The following is a 20,089-nucleotide window of genomic DNA, read 5'->3' on the forward strand; positions in this document are numbered from 1 at the left end:
CTAAAAAAAAATAATAATAATAATAATAAATTACAATTTATATACTTTTTAACCTCAAACACTTGTCTTGTCTAGCTCTGTGTGTGAACTTTTTTTTTTCCGGTCATGACAGTTAGGGTACGTCTAAAAACTCCAAACATCAAAATTGCCCTAAATCGCTGTTTTTACCTTTTTTTGTAAAGGGTGTTTGATCTTCTTTGCATGTTCACTTTGTGAAGCTGCATTTAAACTGCATTTTGGAAGTTCAGATTTGGGGGCATCATATCAGTCCATTACATGGAGAGAAATCCAGAAAAGTTTTTCTCAAAAAACATAATTTCTTTACGACTAAAGAAAGAAAGACATGAACATCTTGGGTGACAAGGGGTTGAGTACATCTGCAAATTTTTGTTCTGGAAGTGAACTAATCCTTTAATGTCTAGGACACATTCAGTTTGACACTTTAAAGGGATAGTTTACTCAAAAATGACAATTCTGGTATTAATTACTCCACCTCATGTTGTTCCAAACCCGTAAGACCTTCGTTCATCTTCAGAACACAAATTAAAATATTTTTGATAAAATCTGAGTGCTTTATGACCCTGCATAGAAACCCATACAACTACCACATTAAAGGCCCGGAAAGGTAGTAAAGACATCATTAAAATAGTCCATGTGACATCAGTGCTTCAACCTTAATTTTATGAAATTACGAAAATACTTCTTGTGAGCAAAGAAAACAAAAATAACGACTTTATTCAACAATTTCTTCTCTTCCTTGTCAGTTTTCGCTGTCATTCATGAGAATATCACGAATACCTTCTAAACCTTAGTGTACATCGTATTACACATTTCTAAATGACATATAACATTTTTTAAGTAACATAATTATGAGGCTTAATTTTTTAATTTTCTGTATTTACTTAACCAAACATTCACCAAGTAATCACTTGATCAAATTACTTATTCTTATAAATCTCTTATTGTCTGCTGATTCGACATGCGTCAATATTATTTGCATTTGTTGCATTTGAATCGTTGTTTTTAAAGTGAGTAGAACATAACCACATTCCTTTTGCATAATCTCAATGACGTGCCAAGTTCATAAGCTAATCATTTTACAATTTTAGGAATTTACTATGAGTCACTCTCTTATTGAGTTTCATTGTGACTGAAAGATGAACTATGTGACACTTACAGTCAGGCCGCTTCCTTTTGGGAAGTACCTGATAGTCTTTTAAAAAGTTGTAAACATTTGATTGGTCAAAGACACTGAGCTCTGCTGACTGTGTACAGAAATATCCTCTGCAGTGAATGGGTGCCGTCAGAATGAGAGTCCAAACAGCTGATAAAATAATCCAAATGTAACAATGGATTTGTTTCTTACAAACATTCAGCTTTTAGCTTCACAGGATGTTAACTAAAGGGTTTGGAGTGGTGTGGATTACTTGTGGATTATTGTGTTATTTTTATGAGCTGTTTGGACTATGATGGCACCTATTCACTGCAGAGGATCCATTGGTCAGCAAGCGATGAAATGATACATTTCTCCAAATTTGTTTTGATATTTTAGATGAGTTGATTTTTCAGCAAATTTTCATTTTTGAATGAAATATTGCAAGCCGTTTTATGACTAATTTTTAATTATTTAACACAATATCTTCTTACATTGTAGGCCATTAATAGAGGATATTAAAATCAACAACGCAAACTGTTAAAATGAGCTTCTGATACAGTTATGCCCCACTACGGCACTCCTGCTTGTTTCAACTTTTCACCTGATACAGGAAAGTGAAATTAATGACTGGGATATGATCAAGCTGTCAAACATTACAAACAATATTCACAGTGCTGTGTGGGAGTAACGTTGTTCATGTTGCAAGCTGCCTGCTTGTAATGGCTGTTGAACTGGGGGAAGGCAAAGAGCCCCAGCCAAATCTAGCATTAACATGAACAACCTACACACATTCCATCTGTGAAAGGCAAATATTTGCAAACGATTCAGCCATTAATATAGGTTTCATTCATAATGTTAAAGTCCTGTTGTAGTCCTGCATTCTATTTGTAGCAAACGTGGATGAATGTTCAACAGAAATCTTTAATTATACATAGTACATCCTTGTGTTTTCCAGTGATTATGTAAGACTGATGACACTGGTTCCAATGAGAGCAGATGACCTAAATGTTTTTATTCAGTGTGTGGCATGATGCTTCTAAAACAACACAGAATGGACCTTTCAAGTTGAGTTTTGAATGCTAAGAAGAGGTAAAGACTGTCCTCTAGTGGACAGAATGCAAAATAAAGTCCTGCAATATCTCTGCTATGAAAAGAGGCCTATTTCTCACGACCAACAATGACTTTCTAAGATGTTCATCATTCCATTTTAGTTGTATCAGTGAAGACAACACGATCGGATGAGTTTCGCTTCCTGCTGTTCTGAAGAACTTGAGATGCGAAATAAAGACCTTTCTGTCCACCAATGATTTGAACAAGTAAAAGGTTTTTTCAGTAAATTTGTAATGGATATATTTGATCAGTCAACAAGAAAACACAGAATAATGAAAAAAATCATACTTTTTTTGGATTATCTTAACTATGCATACATACAGTTGAGGTCAAAAGTTTACATACACCTTGCAGAATCTGCAAAATGTTAAGTATTTTACCAACATAGGAGAGATCATACAAAAAAAAAATCCTTCAGGTGCCACAAATTCTTTAGTTTTTCAGCTTTTTTGTGTATTTGAACCCTTTCCAACAATGACTGTATGATTTTGAGATCCATCTTTTCACACTGAGGACAACTGAGGGACAACTCATATGCAACTATTACAAAAGATTCAAATGCTCACTGGTGCGTCAGAAGAAAAAAAAAACTATGCATTAAAAGCCGGGGGTGAAAACTTTTGGAATTTGAAGATCAGGGTAAATGTAACTTATTTTGTCTTCTGGGAAGCATAAGTTTCTTCCCGTAAGTATCTTCCGCAGCTTCTGAAGGGCGGTACTAAATAAAAAAAATATGATATTTGGTCAAAATAAGAATGTACACATCTTCATTCTGTTCAAAAGTTTTCACCCCCCCGGCTCTAAATGCATCGTTTTCCCTTCAGAAGCATCAGTGAGTTTGAACCTTATGTAATAGTTGCTTATGAGTCAATCAGTGTGAAAAGATGCATCTCAAAATCATACAATCATTGTTGGAAAGGGTTCAAATACACAAAAATGCTGAAAAACCAAAGAATTTGTGGGACCTTAAAGATTTTTCTGAAGAACAGCAGGCAGTTTAACTGTTCAGGACAAACAAGAGAGTCATGAACAACTATCACTTATCAAAAAAAACAGCTGTGGATTATTCATGTAACAAAACAGTATTAAGAATCAAGTGTATGAAAACTTTTGAATGGGTCATTTTTATAAATGTAACCATTATTTCCTCTTGTGGACTATATGTCTTTCATGTAAAATATCTTTTTCAGGTCAGTACTAAATAAAAAATAACATGCATTTTGTGTAATGCCTCTTATTTTGGTCAAATAATTACCATTTTGCAGATTCTGCCAGGTGTATGTAAACTTTTGACCTAAACGGTATGTTCTGAAATGTTTTGAAATGTCTAAAATCTTGTTTCTATCAAAATTGGTATCATCAAAACTCCATTACCAGTTATGTATTCTAAAAGAGTATCGTTTTAAATATTCCCATCAGGATCCTTTAGTTCTAAATTATGACAGGAATTCTGTAAAAACGTTTTGACTGAGGGACTAATAACAGCAGTCAGACGTTAAAAGTGCCCCGTCAAAGTGATTCAGTAGAATAAAAGAAAAGCCCTTCACTAAAAAGCCGTCTAAAGTAAAGATGACATGACATGAATGGACGTACAAGCTAATGTTTATCAGGCAGCAGCATTCCAGAGTGCAGTTAAAGTAGGACTAATCCCCATGACGTCACGACCGGGTGGGGGGGAAAGAGCCTTCAGAAACACGAGAAGAGTCGCTTTCAGAGGAGCAAGTACCAACATGCCCAGATTACGGGACTTCCAAGTAGATTGTAACAATATATAAAAGTCGGAAATTGATCTTTAGCCACAGAGGCGTCAGGCGGCAATGCGGCGGTGATGCGTTAGACTCCTTAGCGGAATTTTTTTTTCCAGATGAAGCCTTTAAAGTTAAGCGAAACGAAATAAATGAAGGCGTTTTATACTGTATAGTGGGCGCACAGCGATTATGCGCGTTTGCGTGCAGTGTTCGGTCGTTAACGCTACGCGACAACAGCAGTGATCGCCTCGCCGATTTCAATTAGCGATTTTTTTTTTTTTTTGTTTCACACCAACCTTTATTCAGAATGAACCAGTGTAAAGTCATGAAGGATGGCTATCTGGAGAAGAGGAGTAATGGACTTCTGCAGCTGTGGAAGAAGAAGCGTTGCGTTCTGTCAGAGGACGGACTCCGGTTGTACGACTGTAAAGGCGAGAGCAGCAAAGAGATGCGCTTCGAGCAGATGACCACGCTGGACTGCGTGGAGTACAAACGGGGGCTGGTGTACTTCACCATCGTGATGAACGGCGGCAAGGAGATTGACTTCAGGTGCCAGCAGGAGGGAACGGCGTGGAACGCGGAGATCGCGCTCGCCCTGGTGCGCTTCAAAAACCGCGTCGCCGTTCAGACCGGCAGGAACAGACATTTGTCACATCTGGGCAGCTGCGGGGAGGGAGACGTCGAGCTTTGAGGGTAAAGACAACTGATTTTCATGTTCATCAGCGTTTATTCGGGAAGAGCTGGTTGTGTGGTCCTTGTATAGAGAAGCATTCACGCGTTCTCAGGAATCAATTATCCTGAATAACATCTGCTATTCATTTACTGGATTGAGCTCAGTGAAAGACCGCTCTGTCCGGTCTGACACACGGAAAATCATGACTAAATATTCCTTTATGGTTCTGACAGGCTTTCCTAAAGGTTTTTGAATGAAATAGCTGCCCGAGTCCCCAATAAAGAAAGGAATGTCCTATTCTCAGTTGGAATTTCGATAATAATTTGGAACGAACTCTAAAGAATCCTACTGGGAATTTGCTCAAAATTCCAAAAGCTGAATATTTCAAAGCACATAGTTCCCAATATGAGAATTACATCCTAAATATTGATATATAAAATGGAATTTAAAGAACATTTTAAAACATCAGTAACTCCCAAATTGTCCTGTTATTTCCAAGCCATAAGTTCAATTCCAAAGGATTTCTGAAGCACACTATTAATATAAAATCCCCTTGTTATTCAAAAGGATGTTTCAGAATTGTTATTTAATCCCATTAGAATGCTTGATAATGCTTCCAGGTTTTATTAGATAACCCAAGACATGTTAATTATAAAGGCATTCACGCTTGACCAGCTCCCATTCATATAAAGCAAAAGCAATTGAATAATGCTGAATGAAACATGGAATCAGGCCAGATATTAGATTTTCTTTGCAATAAAAATAATTTGCACTCATGCATTTCAAATACACCCAATTTGGATTGCCAGAATTTGATTTAACGCCATTTCCATTTGTGCGTGGAAAAATATGAATAATAAACCTCCAGTGTGCTGAAAATTTATTTTACTGGATGAATCTGTAATTCCTTCCACATCTCATAAGTCAGTGCTCCACTAATGCAGTATGACTGTTGTATCCCCCAGATCTCTCAGCCTAGACACAGGACTGGATCCAAAAGAGGAGAAACCATGAACAAGAAAGTGAAGGCAGGAGCCCGATGTTAAGAAAACGCCTGATGAAAAACTTCAAAACTCACATATTGCTTTTCTCTTGTGCTTTTTCAAAGTGACATCTCTTGGCCTGCTCAGAGACACAGTGGATGGATTTGTATACATGTGGGTGTTACGCCATGGATGTTTTGTACACAGTGGAGTTTTTCCAAGCACTTTTACTGCGGAAGTCAACAGCAACAGAGACCCAATGGATTGCTCTTCTCCATAATTCAATACTAATTTCACTCCTTACCACGCCAGAGCGGATTTTGGCGCCGAATATACACTTTTAAGAGGCATATTTACCTCGTGCTAAATGGAGGACTCATACTCAGTATTATAAGTGAAAGCATGATGCTGCTTTAGGAGATATTAACCATAGATGAAGTATGACTCACAGCTGCACTGTTTAACATTTCATAAGTATTTGAACAGCGAATCTGGATTCATTCACTTGTAGAGGTTTTTCAACCACACACAAAGCACGGCAGGAAGACCAGACTGCTGTTCCTTGGAATGTATCCCGACTGGACGGAAAACTTGATGGATGTGTTTTTATTTTGTTTTCCATTGGGCAATGGTGTTATTACTACAATTTTCTCCATATTCTGCCTACACAACCCAAGCGGTTGCCAAAGTTAGAAAATAATGGTCTGCATTGTGATGAAAAGATTATAGGAAATGTGTTCTGCACAAACGCTTATTATGTCATTAGGTACACATTGTCCAAATAAAAAGAATGATTTTGTGACTTTGTAACACATATCAGTGTGAATCTCTCTTAATTAGTTTTTCAAGGCCCAAGGCAACAGCGGGATGTTTAATGCTAATTAGAAGCAGTGTTTTAGCTCTCAGAAGCTTACTCGACTCTCAACTTCAAGTGTGTCTGCGGCACATGCCCGGACAATGGCCTCACTGACTAATAATGTCCCGCCTTGCCTGTTTTCCCTTGCTGTCAGTTTCACATGAGGCCATCAAAGAAGTTGTCAAACAGGGCTTTTTCGTCAGAATGAATATGGTGTGCTATTGTGCAGTAATCTGTGGACGTTAAGTGCTGCACTCCTGCCTTAACAAACGGAGGCGTGAAGGGAAGTGTAGAATTAATCGGAAACATGCCACAACTGGTTGTCATCATAATAAATGTGAAAATTAAATGACAGACCTTTGCAGATCCGTTCAGAGTCACTGAGAATCTGATGAAATCTTCATATAGTTCTTAACTGAAGGGTTGCATCCCAATAATGATTTTTAGGTTAGATCTGATTATGAAGAGCAGCGAAAAATAATGTTAAACTAATTACTCAGAATGGCCATATTAGTTCACAGTGTCACAGACTGAAGCACAAAAGGTTCGACTGAAGTAAAAAGAGTCGAGGATCCACCATGTTTATATTTATGTTGTTTATGTTGCGGTGGCCATGAGTCATGTAACAGTTAAAACGACGCAACCAAACCATGTTTCCAATTAAACACAGCAACAGATATTTATCAACACATATGTGACCCTGTCATAAGGGTCCGTTTTCTGAAATTTAGTTTATACATGAATTAATACAGCATCTGAAAGCTGAATAAATAAGCTTCCCATTGATGTATGGTTTGTTAGGATAGGGCAATATTTGGATGAGAACTATTTGAAACTATTTGAATCTGAGGGTGCAAAAAATCAAAATATTGAGAAAATCGCCTTTAAAGTTGTTCAGATGAAGTTCTTAGCAATGCATTTTTTCAAATAAAAAATACGTTTTGTTATATTTACGGTAGGAAATTAACAAAATATCTTCAGGGAACATGACTTAATATCCTAATGATTTTCGGCATAAAAGAAAAATCGATAGTTTTGACCCATACAATGTATTTTTGGCTATTGCTACAAATATACCCGTGCTGCTTAAGACTGGTTTTGTGGTCCAGGGTCACATGTACAGGTTTTGAGGATGACAACTCTAATTCTATTAAATATATAATTATACATTTAAATATAAATATGCATTTGTTTCCATAAAGATGCATATGTGGAAATTTATATTTAAATATTGAGTTGTATATTTTATTTTAATTATGTAATTTTTATTTATATACATTGCATATACAATTAATACTTACACTGAGCAAATATGCATTAAGAGACAGTTAAAGGAGAGCTCCACTTCCAGAACCACAATTTACACATAATTTACTCACCCCCTTGTCATCCAAGATGTTCATGTCTTTCTGTCTTCAGTCGTAAAAAAAAAAAATGTTTTTTTGAGGAAAACGCTTCAGGATTTCTCTTCATATAATGGACTTCATTGGTGCCCTGATTTTGAACTTCCAAAATGCAGTTTAAATGCAGCTTCAAAGGACTCTAAACGATCCCAGCCAAGGAAGACGGGTCTTATCTAGCGAAAGGATCTGTCATTTTTTTTCGAAAAATGTGCATCCATGACGATACGAATCACGTCTAAGTTCATCGTCTGTGTACTCCGGCTCAAAAAGGTAGAGTATGTCGAAAAACTCCATCTTATTTTTTTCCTCCAACTTCAGAATTGTCCGACATTGTTGCACGTTTTTGTTTGTAAACAGCGTTTGACTTACTTGCACTTTCTTAGTCTTTGAGTATTTGCTTTGTTAACACTGGGTCTGTAGATCCGCCTACGTTCCGCGTGACCTTTTGACGTGATTCAATAGTATGTAGCGTCGTGGACGTGCATCCCGGAGCCTGTGCTACACAAGCTTTTGTGCTTAAAAAGTATACAAATTTTTATTTTTCGAAAAATAGATAAGACCCTTCTTCCTCTGCTGGGATTGTTTAGAGCCCTTTGAAGCTGCATTTAAACTACATTTTTGAAGATCAAATCGGGGGGCACGTTTTCCTCAAAAACCATAATTTCTTTACGACTGAAGAAAGAAAGACATGAACATCTTAGATGACAAGGGGGTGAGTACATTATTTGTAAATTGTTGTTCTGGAAGTGGACTTCTCCTTTAAGAAATTTTAATAGTTAGAAAACATTTCTTTTTCAAATAAATGCTGATTTTTGAACTTCATATCCATCAGAGAATCCTGATAAAATGTCACTGTTACAACAACAACAACAGCACAATAGTTTTTTTTTTTTTTTTTTTTTTTTTATATATTGGTAATAAATATTTCTTGAGCAGCAAATCAGCATTAGAAATATATTAAAATATGTTACCGAGAAGCACAAAACCAGTCATAAGTAGTATGGGCATATTTGTGGCAATAGCCAATGATGCATTGTATGAGTCAAAATTATCGATTTTTCTTTTATGCCAAAAATTATTAGAATATTAAGTACAGATCATGTGCCATGTGTCAGGCATTCACCACAGCCACCTCCATCTGCCACCTCACCCACAGCACCGCCCACTCGTTCCTCATCACCGGAGTTCTGATTGCACACACCTGCACCCAATTACCACGCCCTATAAAAGACTCTCTCCCGCAGTCATTCATTGTCTGTTTCTGGTCTCATCCATGTGCATACGTGATACCATGAAGATATTTTGTAAATTTCCTACCGTAAATATATCAATGCTTAATTTTTGATTAGTAATATGCATTGCTAAGTACTTCATTTGGACAACTTTATAGGCAATTTTTACAATATTTAGATTTTTTTTGTTTTTTTTTTTAATCCTCAGATTCCAGATTTTCAAATAGTTGTATCTCGGCCAAATATTGTTATATCCTAACAAACCATGCATCAATGGAAAACTTATTTATTTATTCAACCAGGGTCACATATAAGAAAACATTTTATTTTAAATCAAACATAAATTCATGTCCCAGCCACATTTTCTTGGTTAAATAAACATTAGCTACTTCCGCTATTCTAAATCTATTTTATATTTTTACATTAACAATGTCATAAGTATTCTATTTATTGCAGCCAAGTATGAAGATAATCAAGTTAGTGTTTCTAAGCATTTTACATTTATTCCATAGTAATAACTCAAGTGACAATTAACAATATATTTTATTTGTTAACTTATGTTCAGCTATTCTTGTTAATAGTTAACTTTTATCTATTTTTGAATTTTCCAGATCATCAGTCAAAGCTTTAAACTTTTTATAACTTTAAAATTCACCAAACTAATTACTCACTAAAAATACCCAAAGGTCAAGTTTTATTTTGACGAAACAAAGTGGTTATATCTAATTGTGTGAGTTGTTTACTTACTTTTTTGTCTTCCCATTAACACCATTATAGATGTTTTTCCTGAATGCGGAAGTCAGCCTGACTTTTAACCTGAAGGATACTTTGCATTTCCAGTGTCCATTATAATGTTAAACCTACTAAAAGGTTTTTAAAAAGCCAATTGCTCCATAGCGCCATCACTTTGCATTGTCGCAATGACCGTCATTTGTCAGTGCCTCACTCCTCAAAGTTTAATGACTGTGTAGATGACACGAAGCTGCCGACATTATCTACATTAAAAACAGATGGGCGTTATTTGAATGGGTTCCTATGGAGACCGGGACAGAAGAGCATCCAATCGAAGTTAGAATTCGTAATGGCAGCGCCGGCGCTTATCGTTTACTCAGGAAGAAGGTCTATTTTGTTCATTCAGTCTGATTAGCAAATGCAGAACACACAGGAAAACAAGAGGCAGGATTTATCAGATGAACCAATCACGGCCAAGCATAACTAGTCATATCGTGATGAAGGGATTCCATCCTCTCACATGACTCTTCCCCATTCACCTCAATTACCCCCCACCAAAATTAAAACTGTTACAACGCAATGGGCTCAGGGGAGGCGAGAGAGACGCGTACCCCCGCTGTAACATTACTTGCTGGTGTCACTGTTGGACAATGTTTCTTTAGAAAAATGATTTTATTTATACACTTTATAATGTTATATTTGTAATACTGAAGTTGCACTGCCTCCTTTGCCTCCTGATATAAACACCATGATATATTATACGATATAGCCAAACATGTTAATCTCTGAGGTAAAGTAATTCATTTACGCCACAAAATAAACTTAATTTCTTAAAATAAGTATAATAAACTAAGCAAATGGCATTTCAAACGTCTCCATCACGTTTTATAATACCCAAAAATCAAACAATTCACCCCTCGGGCATGTTTACATGCCTGTCAAACACTTAGGCTGGCTGTTTGTTAAAATATTAGAACTAAAAACACAAACTCATGAGCATCAGTGACTGTAACTGTATTTGCATGACTCTGCTATTCATGACTTTGCAATCTGTTCCAAATGAACAAAAGCACTCGGGTGAAGTGAACTTCTACTGATGTCTCCTGCTGAGTGTGTAGGCAGCATTGAAGACTGCGTAGGCAATCGGCGTCTGCCATATTCGACACTCTCCAGGGTAGCTTTGCTCTCATCTCCAGGCGTTCAGTGCCCTGGGCTGTGCCTGCGGCCTTGTAATAATAGGCAGATTGTGTGTGTGGAAAACCCCAGAGCTGGAGCTACTGAGGAGGCTCTGTTAAAAAAAGCCACAGTCTTGAAATGACTCAGCAGTCTGGCAGCTTCCTTACAGCCTGCTGGACTTCACCACATGTATGCAATGGCTTTGCTGTGCTGTGTACAGCAGTTTCAGAATAAAGTCCTCTTTGAGTGTGTGTTTATAGTGTTGAACTGTAATTAGACCAAAATACAGGCCACTAATTGTCTCGTGGAAGATTGCTAAGCTTTAATTTACTCTGTCGCAAGCTCTTCAGAAGTAGATAAGACCTATAAATGTGTAGTTATTTATTTACTCTAAACATATTATGTCATAATAGAGTCGTCTGAATGTTCAAAGTAAATAAGGTTGCCTCGTCTGACTCCTGTTGAATGTCACACGCACATATAGACTCTCCCAGTTACGTAACGCGTCAGCCTGCACCTGGACATGTTGTGGCATCTTTTCCCCAAAGGTGTGTCGCTGCGGTTTTAATGGGGTTAGAGGCGGCACACGGTGGCAGTCGGAGCACATGAATACGGATTCACGCTCATAAACACACTCACGGGTCATGAGAGAAATGACCTGCAGTAATACAGCCATGTGCACGTCCACGTGAAGCGTGTTCAACAGCTGAGCTCTGATAATAAACACTGCAGGAAGGAAGTTCATATATGCACATCCATCTACAAGCAATTAGTTTGAAATAGAGAATAAGTTTGGTTGTCAGGAAGGAACTGAGTCAGAAAACAAAATGTATATATAAAAAAATTCACATGTTCTACAAAGAAAAAAAATCATATATGTGTATGAAGTATTTGATAAGAATTTAATAATCCAACTATTTAACAAAATAATAATAATAATAATAATAAAAACATTTTTTGGCACATCTAAGAAGATATTTTGAGAAATGTCTTTGTGTTTTTTGTCCATGCACTCTCATAAAAAAAATGTACAAAAGCTGTCTCTTGAGCTGTAACTTTTTAAAAGGTACTAATATGTACCATTTATGAACTTCTGTGCAGATTTTAGCTACTAAGGCCCTGTCCCAAATGGAACACTTAATGTGCATATGCAATCTTACGCCTGTTTTACACATACTGCGTCTGCAGTGCGTATGCAGTCCGTGTGCGTTACGCGGCTCTTTACCACAAACACAATACATGTATCCGTTATTTTGATTTCAAATCCATACGTGCTTTTTCAGCATTGTGATCCTTTTTTTATCACAGTACACCAATACAATCGTTCATATACATATTCACGTTTAAACTCAGTAAATATAAACAAATTATTATTTAGTTCACTTGACTTCTACAGTTGTAGGCCTATATGCTTTGTTTATTTAAAAGTGCACTTTTTCTTGTTTTAAACCTAGTCAACCACGTGCAGTCATCCGATGGGCATCCGATGACCCCTTTAACCTATGCAGTCTGAGCCGGAAAGAGAATTGATTAGTTCATCTCTCAAATCTTCAGGTTCGAGTTGTTCGTTCATCACGTGACAGCCCCATAAGATGAACGAACGATTCCAAAAACCAGAAGACTGGAAACAGGTGAACTAATTCCAGTACAGAACCTAATAGGATGTTGCGCATGCGTGACTGAACGAATCATGCCTCGATCGTCCCAAGTCACATTAAAGAATCGTTCAAGAACAACCCATCACTAGAGCCCGCACTGGTGCAAGCTCAGAACAGACTAACAGACTAACAAAGAGGCATTACGTGGGTTTAGGCTGCCATTTGGGACAGGGCCTAATATGTACCCAAGGCTGCCAGGTTTTCAAAACAAAACCCGCTCAACCCACCCCACGAAAAATTGCAACCAGGGGTGTAAAGTACACCTTTAAAACACACTTGCATTCCAGGGGCTAAATATGATGTTATTAGGATCGCTTAAACCCACGGACATGAAAAACAATCCGCGGCATCAGTGTTAAAGTAGCCCAATTCCGCCGGAAAACCGTGAACTTGGCAATACTGTATGTACCCTTAAGATAATTACATGCACATTTAAGGTACAAAGATGTACATTTTGTAAAATTTGTACTGCCTCAGTGACAACTTTTGTGTCTTTTTTTCTGAGAACGACTTTGCTAACATTGTTCAAAGTATCTTCTGTGGTGTTTCAAAGAAGAAAGTAGGAAAAAATGTCATGCTAACAAGCTATTTGTTTTTTTTTTTTTTTTTATCTGGACTGTGGTTGTCCTGTTTCACTGTAGACACATTCCAGAAGGTTGTGTGCTTGTGTGCGTCATTCACAGAGGCATGTGAGAAGCAGAGAGACCGTGTGTGTAAACTGTGTTAAAATAGCATACGAGTGTGAGCCTGATGAATTCAGCACGACTCTTTAACCTGATGCTCGTGTTTAATAAACAGAAAACAGACACCTTCCTGAATGATCTCTGTCAATAAACTGTGAATGCTCTAGAAAACTAAAGCCGCACTGGAATTTTTAACCGCATATAGTAACACATATTAGTCTATCAAAATTCATGTGAAGGACTGTGAACTTATTAAAATGTATAAATGGAAATTTAGCTCTTCTTAGTGCACTAGTACATTTTTGTACAACAGCTATTTAATAGTATATTTTAATTATTCATTAATTTATTAAAATACAAAACAAATGATTTCAGAAATTCAGTTATGTGTAATAAAATGGAATCAAATCAGTTGATTGGCTGGGCCATTCTAGCAGCTTTATTTTCCTTTTCTGAAACCAACTGAGAGTTGCCTTGGCTGTGTTTGGAATCACTGTCTTGCTGCAATGTCCACCCTTGTTTCATCATCCTGGTACTATAGGTGTTGGGACTGAACCAGCTAATATTAATTTCCACTGGCAAGGGGCAGGACTGCTTTCTAATTACTGATAGATTTCAGCTGGTGTCTTTGGCTTTCCATTTTGGACCTCCCTTTCTTCATGTGTTCAATACTTTTTCCATTTTATTACACATAACTTAATTTATGAACTTATTTGTTTTGGTTTCTTTGTATGTATGGATTACTTGGGTCAACAGTCAACAGCACCTTTGGAAATATATTTACCTTGAAAAGTGTCGACATGTTCAATACTTATTTTACCCGCTGTTTATGTATATTTATTTACATGTGTTTACATGTGCACTTCTTTAATATCTATAAAATTATATTATCTAATAGATATATATTTAATAATATATTTTTAGTTTTAATTAACAAGTCATATTTTGTCAGGGTTTCCCAAAGGTTTGTGGGTGGGAGCTTGATTGAAAGCTAATCATTAATTAAATTATTAAAACAGAAAAAATTAAATAAATACATTTAAAAATAAATAAATAAATAAAATAAACAAGGGGAAATGTGACCATTACCCAACAGCAGAGAAATGTGAACATGAACATAAAAATGTGTTGTTAAATTATATAAATGGTTAAATTATTAAAATATCAACTTAATATATATAAATATGTACAAATAATAAAATAATAAAAAGTAAATACATTTCAGTGCAAATTTCATTTCATTTCATTTCAGTGCAAAAAGACCTCCAGCAGAGGGCAGACTGACTCAGACATTACGTGGACTAATATGTACCATAAATAATTTATCAGTTCAAATTTCTAATATAATATAACAGTCCATTTTTTGAAACTGAGATTTATACATCATTTGAAAGCTGAATAAATAAGCTTGATGTATGTTTTTTTTTAGGATAGGAAATTACTATTTGAAAATCTGGAATCTGAGGATGGAAAAAAATTCAAAATATTGAGAATGTCAACTTTAAAGTTGTCCAAATAAAGTTCTTAGCCATGCATATTACTAATCAAAAATTTTGTTTTGATATATTTACGGTAGGACATTTGCAAAATATCTTCATGAAACATGATCTTTACTTAAAATCCTAATGATTTAAAAGAAAATCATGACATAAAAGAAAAATCGATCCTTTTGACCCACAATGTTTTTTTGGCTATTGCTACAAATACACCTGTGCTACTTACAGCTGGTTTTGTGGTCCAAGGTCACATATAATATAATATAATATAATATAATATAATATAATATAATATAATATAATATAATATAATATTTAATATAATATAATGTTTTTTCTCATAGGTGAATCAGCACCTACAGAGAAGTATCTGTTGACATGATGCTGATAAATAAAGCCCTGCTTCAGGTTTTCTGGTGCTCAGGAGGACTGAATGAATGACTGATTCTTTGGCAGAGTGCGGCTGCTGTTGACGACTATAGCCTAAATATATTTTCATTACACTGACCCTATGTGACGGCAACATGCTGTTATGTTAATCTAAGGTCAGGTTTAGTATTACAGGCCACAGTAACAAGTGGCTTCATTAAACCAACACTGAAACTGATGTTACTGCTTTTGCTTCAGATATAACACTGCAGGCGATACCACTGATTCTTCATGCTCTGGTTAGTGTTGAGATTTTGCGTTATTCAGCTTTTCATAAAATGTAATTTCAGATTAATGCAAAGAAAACATCCAAAATACACTTTTAGGTGTTTTAAGCATTTATTTTATTACACTATTTGTGTCTCTAGACTTCAATTACAGTGCATACAGTGGCATGCGAAAGTTTGTGAACCCCTTGCAGAATCTGTGAAAATCTGAACAGTTTTAACAAAATAAGAGAGATTATACAAAATGCACGTTATTTTTTATTTAGTGCTGTAGAAGATGTTTACATATAGTCCACCAGCTGAAATTATTAAAATAACCCCCTTCAAAAGTTTGGGACCCCTTGGTTCTTAATACTGTGTGTGGTTACCTGGATGATCTATGACTGTTTTATTTTGTTTAGTGATAGTTGTTCATGAATCCTTTGTTTGTTCTGAACAGTTAAACTGAGCACTGTATACTGGCTAAAGACAGTTAGGGTATGTCAAAAAACTCCCATCTCATGTTCTCCCTCAACTTCAAAATCGTCCTATATTGCTGTTTTACCTTTTATGTTAAGGGTGTTTGATCTTCTTTGCATGTTCACTTCGCAAAGACTGGGTCAGTACTTCTGCAGTGATGTAGGATGATTTTGAAATGATTTTTGAATTTGAGGGAGAAAATACAATCAGAGTTTTTTGACATACACTAACTGTCTTGAGCCACAGAGTTCAGGCAGAGCAAGACAAGATGAGCGTTTGAGATTAAAAAGTATTTAACTTGTATTTTTTTAATGAAAATAACCAATCGTTTAGCTAGATAAGACTGTTCATCCTTGGCTGGGATCATTTACAAAAAACACTATTTCTTTACGACTGAAGAAAGAAAGACATGAACATCTTGGATGACAAGGGGTGAGTACATTATATGTGAATCTTTGTTCTGAAAGTGGACTTCTCCTTTAAGTGCAATTTACCTTGATCTTCAAATTCCAAAAGTTTTCACCCCCCGGCTCTTAATGCATCGTGTTTCCTTCTGGAGCATCAGTGAGCATTTGAACCTTTTTTAATAGTTGTGTTTGAGTCCCTCAGTTGTCCTCAGTGTGAAAATCTCATGTCTCAAAATCATACAGTCACTGCTAGAAAGGGTTCAAATATGCAAAAGATGCTGGAGAACTGAAGAATCTGCAGGACCTGTAGGATTTTTCTGAAGAACAGCGTCAGTTTAACTGTTCAGAACAAACAAGGGACTCATAAACAACTATCACAAAACAACAACAACAAAAAAACAGTCATAGATCATCCAGGTAACCACACACAGTATTAAGAAACAAGGGTTCCCAAACTTTAAAGGGGGAACTTTTAATAATTTCAGCTATTGTTTGGACTATATATATATATATATATATATATATATATACTATACTCTTGTGGACTATATATATAAACATCTTTTATGTAAAATATCTTACTTAGGACAGTACTAAACTAAATATAACATGCATTTTGATTGATCTCACTTATTTTGCTAAAATTAGTTACATTTTCAGATTCTGCGAGAGGTACCCAATCTTTCACATGCCACTGTATCTGATGTGGAAGAGAAGAAATTGTTGAATAAAGTTGTTACTTTAATTTTCTTTGCACACAAAAAGTATTCTCATAGCTTTATAACATTACGGTTGAACCACTGATGTCACATGGACTATTTTAGCGATATCCTTACAACCGTTCTGGGTCTTGAACGTGTCTTTTGTGTTGCTGTCTATGCAGAGTCAGAAAGCTCTCGGATTTCATCAAATGAATCTTAATTTGTGGGTTTGGGATGGGTGAGTAATTAATGACAGAATTTCATTTTTGGTACTTTAACCTTCTATAATCAATTGACTGGGGATGTATGATGATAAAAAAATGTCTCGCCTTCATCAGGCATAATGTATCTCTATTCCAAAAATACATAATCACAGTCATTGCAGAAATGAGACCATCATGCAGTGTTCGTGAATTTCTAGGTCAGCATGAGTGGATCAGGGTTTGGATGAGATCTGTGAGGAGAGGAATGTGGCCCTGCTGCTCGACAGGTGCTGGATTTAAAACACACACATGCAGACAGACAGATCACATCATCACACACACACACAATGCGCTGTTATACACTGTTTTTGTGACATATGTGACATATTTGTTTAGAACCGTTTTGGACGGTTTTCACTTATAAACAGTGCTGGATATGTGCATATTTCTCTCCTTCTCCTGATTCAGACAACTTTTTCACTGGAGAAAGCAATATCATGGCTAAGGGATTCGTATTTTAGACAGAGGTAATGGTTTGATGTTGAAACATCTTAATAATGGATTTGTTTCTTAGAAACACGCAGCTTTTCTCTTCATAAGACGTTAATTGATGGACTGGAGTGGTGTGGATTACTTGTGGATTACTGTGATGTTTTTATCAGCTGTTTGGACTCTCATTCTGACGGCACCCATTCACTGCAGAGGATCCATTGGTGAGCAAGTGATGTAATGCTACATTTATACAAATCTGTTCCCATGAAGAAACAAACTACATTTTGGACAGCTTGAGGGTGAGTAAATTTTCAGTGATTTTTTTGGGTGAACTATTCCTGTAATTCCCTCATCTGACATTTTCTGCTCGCCAGATGTTAGTGGATCATGTTGATAGTAAGCATAATGTTCTACACCTGTGGTTTTTCTGACAGGACACCTGTGTGGAAAAATCACTGCCTGTAAAATGCCTCAGAAAGTGGTGTTAGTCCTGAGGAAAGCTCTTGTTTTGATATTTCATATCTAATTCAATAACATTCCGATATTAACAATGGCTTAAGTGTCCAAATACTCTTTGGAGCCACTGAATATTGACATTTCACAGCATAGCAGACGAATCAGCTGATAAAGCAGACCGATGATGGTCCACTGGCGCAGCAGACAGACAGATAGTAAAGAGCCGTGGAGCCATGAGATGAACCTAATGTGTGAGACACAGACAGACAAGGAGAGAGAGAGAGTGAAGATTTGTGCTCTAATAATATCCTCCACTGACAGATTAGAGATACAGAGACGCTGTGGGTTAAATAAGGGAACACATCTCTACTCTGTTATCAATTATCAGCTTGAGGACAACACAGTACAAACCCACACTGTAAGGTAAGATGCTTTTACTGATGGGAAATCTAATGATCACAATAGACATTGATAAACTATATATTTTCCATTCATTTTATGGTACGCTTTTTATTTTTTCCTATATCGCTTCCTGACACTGTTTTATTGTCTTTTTAAAATATTGAAGCTTTCATTTATCATTGTTCCTCATCTTGACCTTCTCATGATTTTTATAATTGTCTCTCATAATGGTCAGGAAATTAATTGGTCATTATGATGCATTACACTGTAAAAAATAAAAAACACAATTTGTTGAGTCAGCTTAAAATGATTTGTTACCCTGCTGCCTTAAAATTTTAAGTTCAGTCAACTAAAATAAGTTTATTCAACTTGAAATGTTAAGTTGTACTAAGTAACAACTTAGATATTTGTGTTAGCTAAACTTAACAGATGGGTAAGTAACTCAGCTGCCTTAAAATTTAAGTTGATTCAACTAAAATATACTATATATATAATTTAACATTTCAAGTTGAATAAACTTTTTTGAGTTGACTGAATTATTGTGAATAATTTACAAAGCTGAAATGTCTAATAATATAAAATATAATATAATATAATATAATTTACTGTACATAGGACAATCGGTTTAGAGAAAGGATATATATATATATATATATATATATATATATATATATATATATATATGTATTTCACATTTTATTATAATAAATTAAATGGTCAGGTTATTGTATGGGTTATTATGATGCATTAGAGAAACATAATATAATATAATATTGTATTATATAATTAGTAGTTTTATCAAGTCAGTTGATGTAACTCATCAGTAGGAGGACAATTATATATTGTGAATAGTTTACAAAGCTGAAATGTCTATTTTTTTTCTTTAACAATACTGAAGGTCTCGTTTATCAATGGTTCTCATCCTGACCTTCTTATAATTTTCAGAATAATAGAATAGAATAGAATAGAATAGAATAGAATAGAATAGAATAGAATAGAACAGGTCCAAATTCTTGCTCTTTATGTAAATCCAGCTGAGAAAGTAGCAGGATAACTCATCACTTTGTCTGAGGGCCGTTTCGGTCTTTGACTAGAGATATGCCGAAAATGTGAGTGGGTCAGAGGAGGACAGGATGTGGCCGTGATGTATTCCTAAATTCATTCTATGCGAATTCAGTGGGAGTTAAATTCGATTTAATGTAGTAAATTCATCTAGGAAACACTGTATAAAATGGTTTTGCTCTCTCATAGAGGTTAAGTTGCGAAGATGCCTGAACAAGGGTGAGTGTGTCTGTCTAAGACCAACAATAACAATATTTAGTCTGATATGTTGTCAATATATACTAATGCACATCTTATGCTGTATTTTCAGGCAAGAGGTAAGCAATGCATTATTTTCTCTAATAA

General features: G+C 35.7%; 1 protein-coding gene and 1 long non-coding RNA gene across 2 annotated transcripts; both read left to right on the forward strand.

Moving 5' to 3' along the window:
- Positions 1-3,946: 3,946 nt before the first annotated feature.
- phlda3 (pleckstrin homology-like domain, family A, member 3) lies at positions 3,947-6,493 on the forward strand. Its single transcript, XM_051095879.1, has 2 exons — positions 3,947-4,707; positions 5,653-6,493. Exon 1 carries the CDS (start codon positions 4,322-4,324, stop codon positions 4,703-4,705), a length of 384 nt encoding a protein of 127 aa, XP_050951836.1. The 5' UTR covers positions 3,947-4,321; the 3' UTR covers positions 4,706-4,707; positions 5,653-6,493.
- Positions 6,494-15,256: 8,763 nt separating this feature from the next.
- LOC127154349 (uncharacterized) lies at positions 15,257-20,010 on the forward strand. Its single transcript, XR_007825476.1, has 7 exons — positions 15,257-15,574; positions 17,312-17,367; positions 17,551-17,619; positions 17,801-17,859; positions 17,995-18,123; positions 18,602-18,703; positions 19,934-20,010. It is a non-coding gene; the product is annotated as an uncharacterized LOC127154349 (long non-coding RNA).
- The last annotated feature ends 79 nt before the right edge of the window (positions 20,011-20,089 follow it).

The sequence above is a fragment of the Labeo rohita genome, chromosome 23 (assembly GCF_022985175.1).
Source record: "Labeo rohita strain BAU-BD-2019 chromosome 23, IGBB_LRoh.1.0, whole genome shotgun sequence".
Classification (NCBI taxonomy): domain Eukaryota; kingdom Metazoa; phylum Chordata; class Actinopteri; order Cypriniformes; family Cyprinidae; genus Labeo; species Labeo rohita.

Bases quoted from the DNA above. Each gene is read 5' to 3' on its own strand.
- phlda3 (XM_051095879.1), top strand. From the start codon at position 4,322: ATGAACCAGTGTAAAGTCATGAAGGATGGCTATCTGGAGAAGAGGAGT.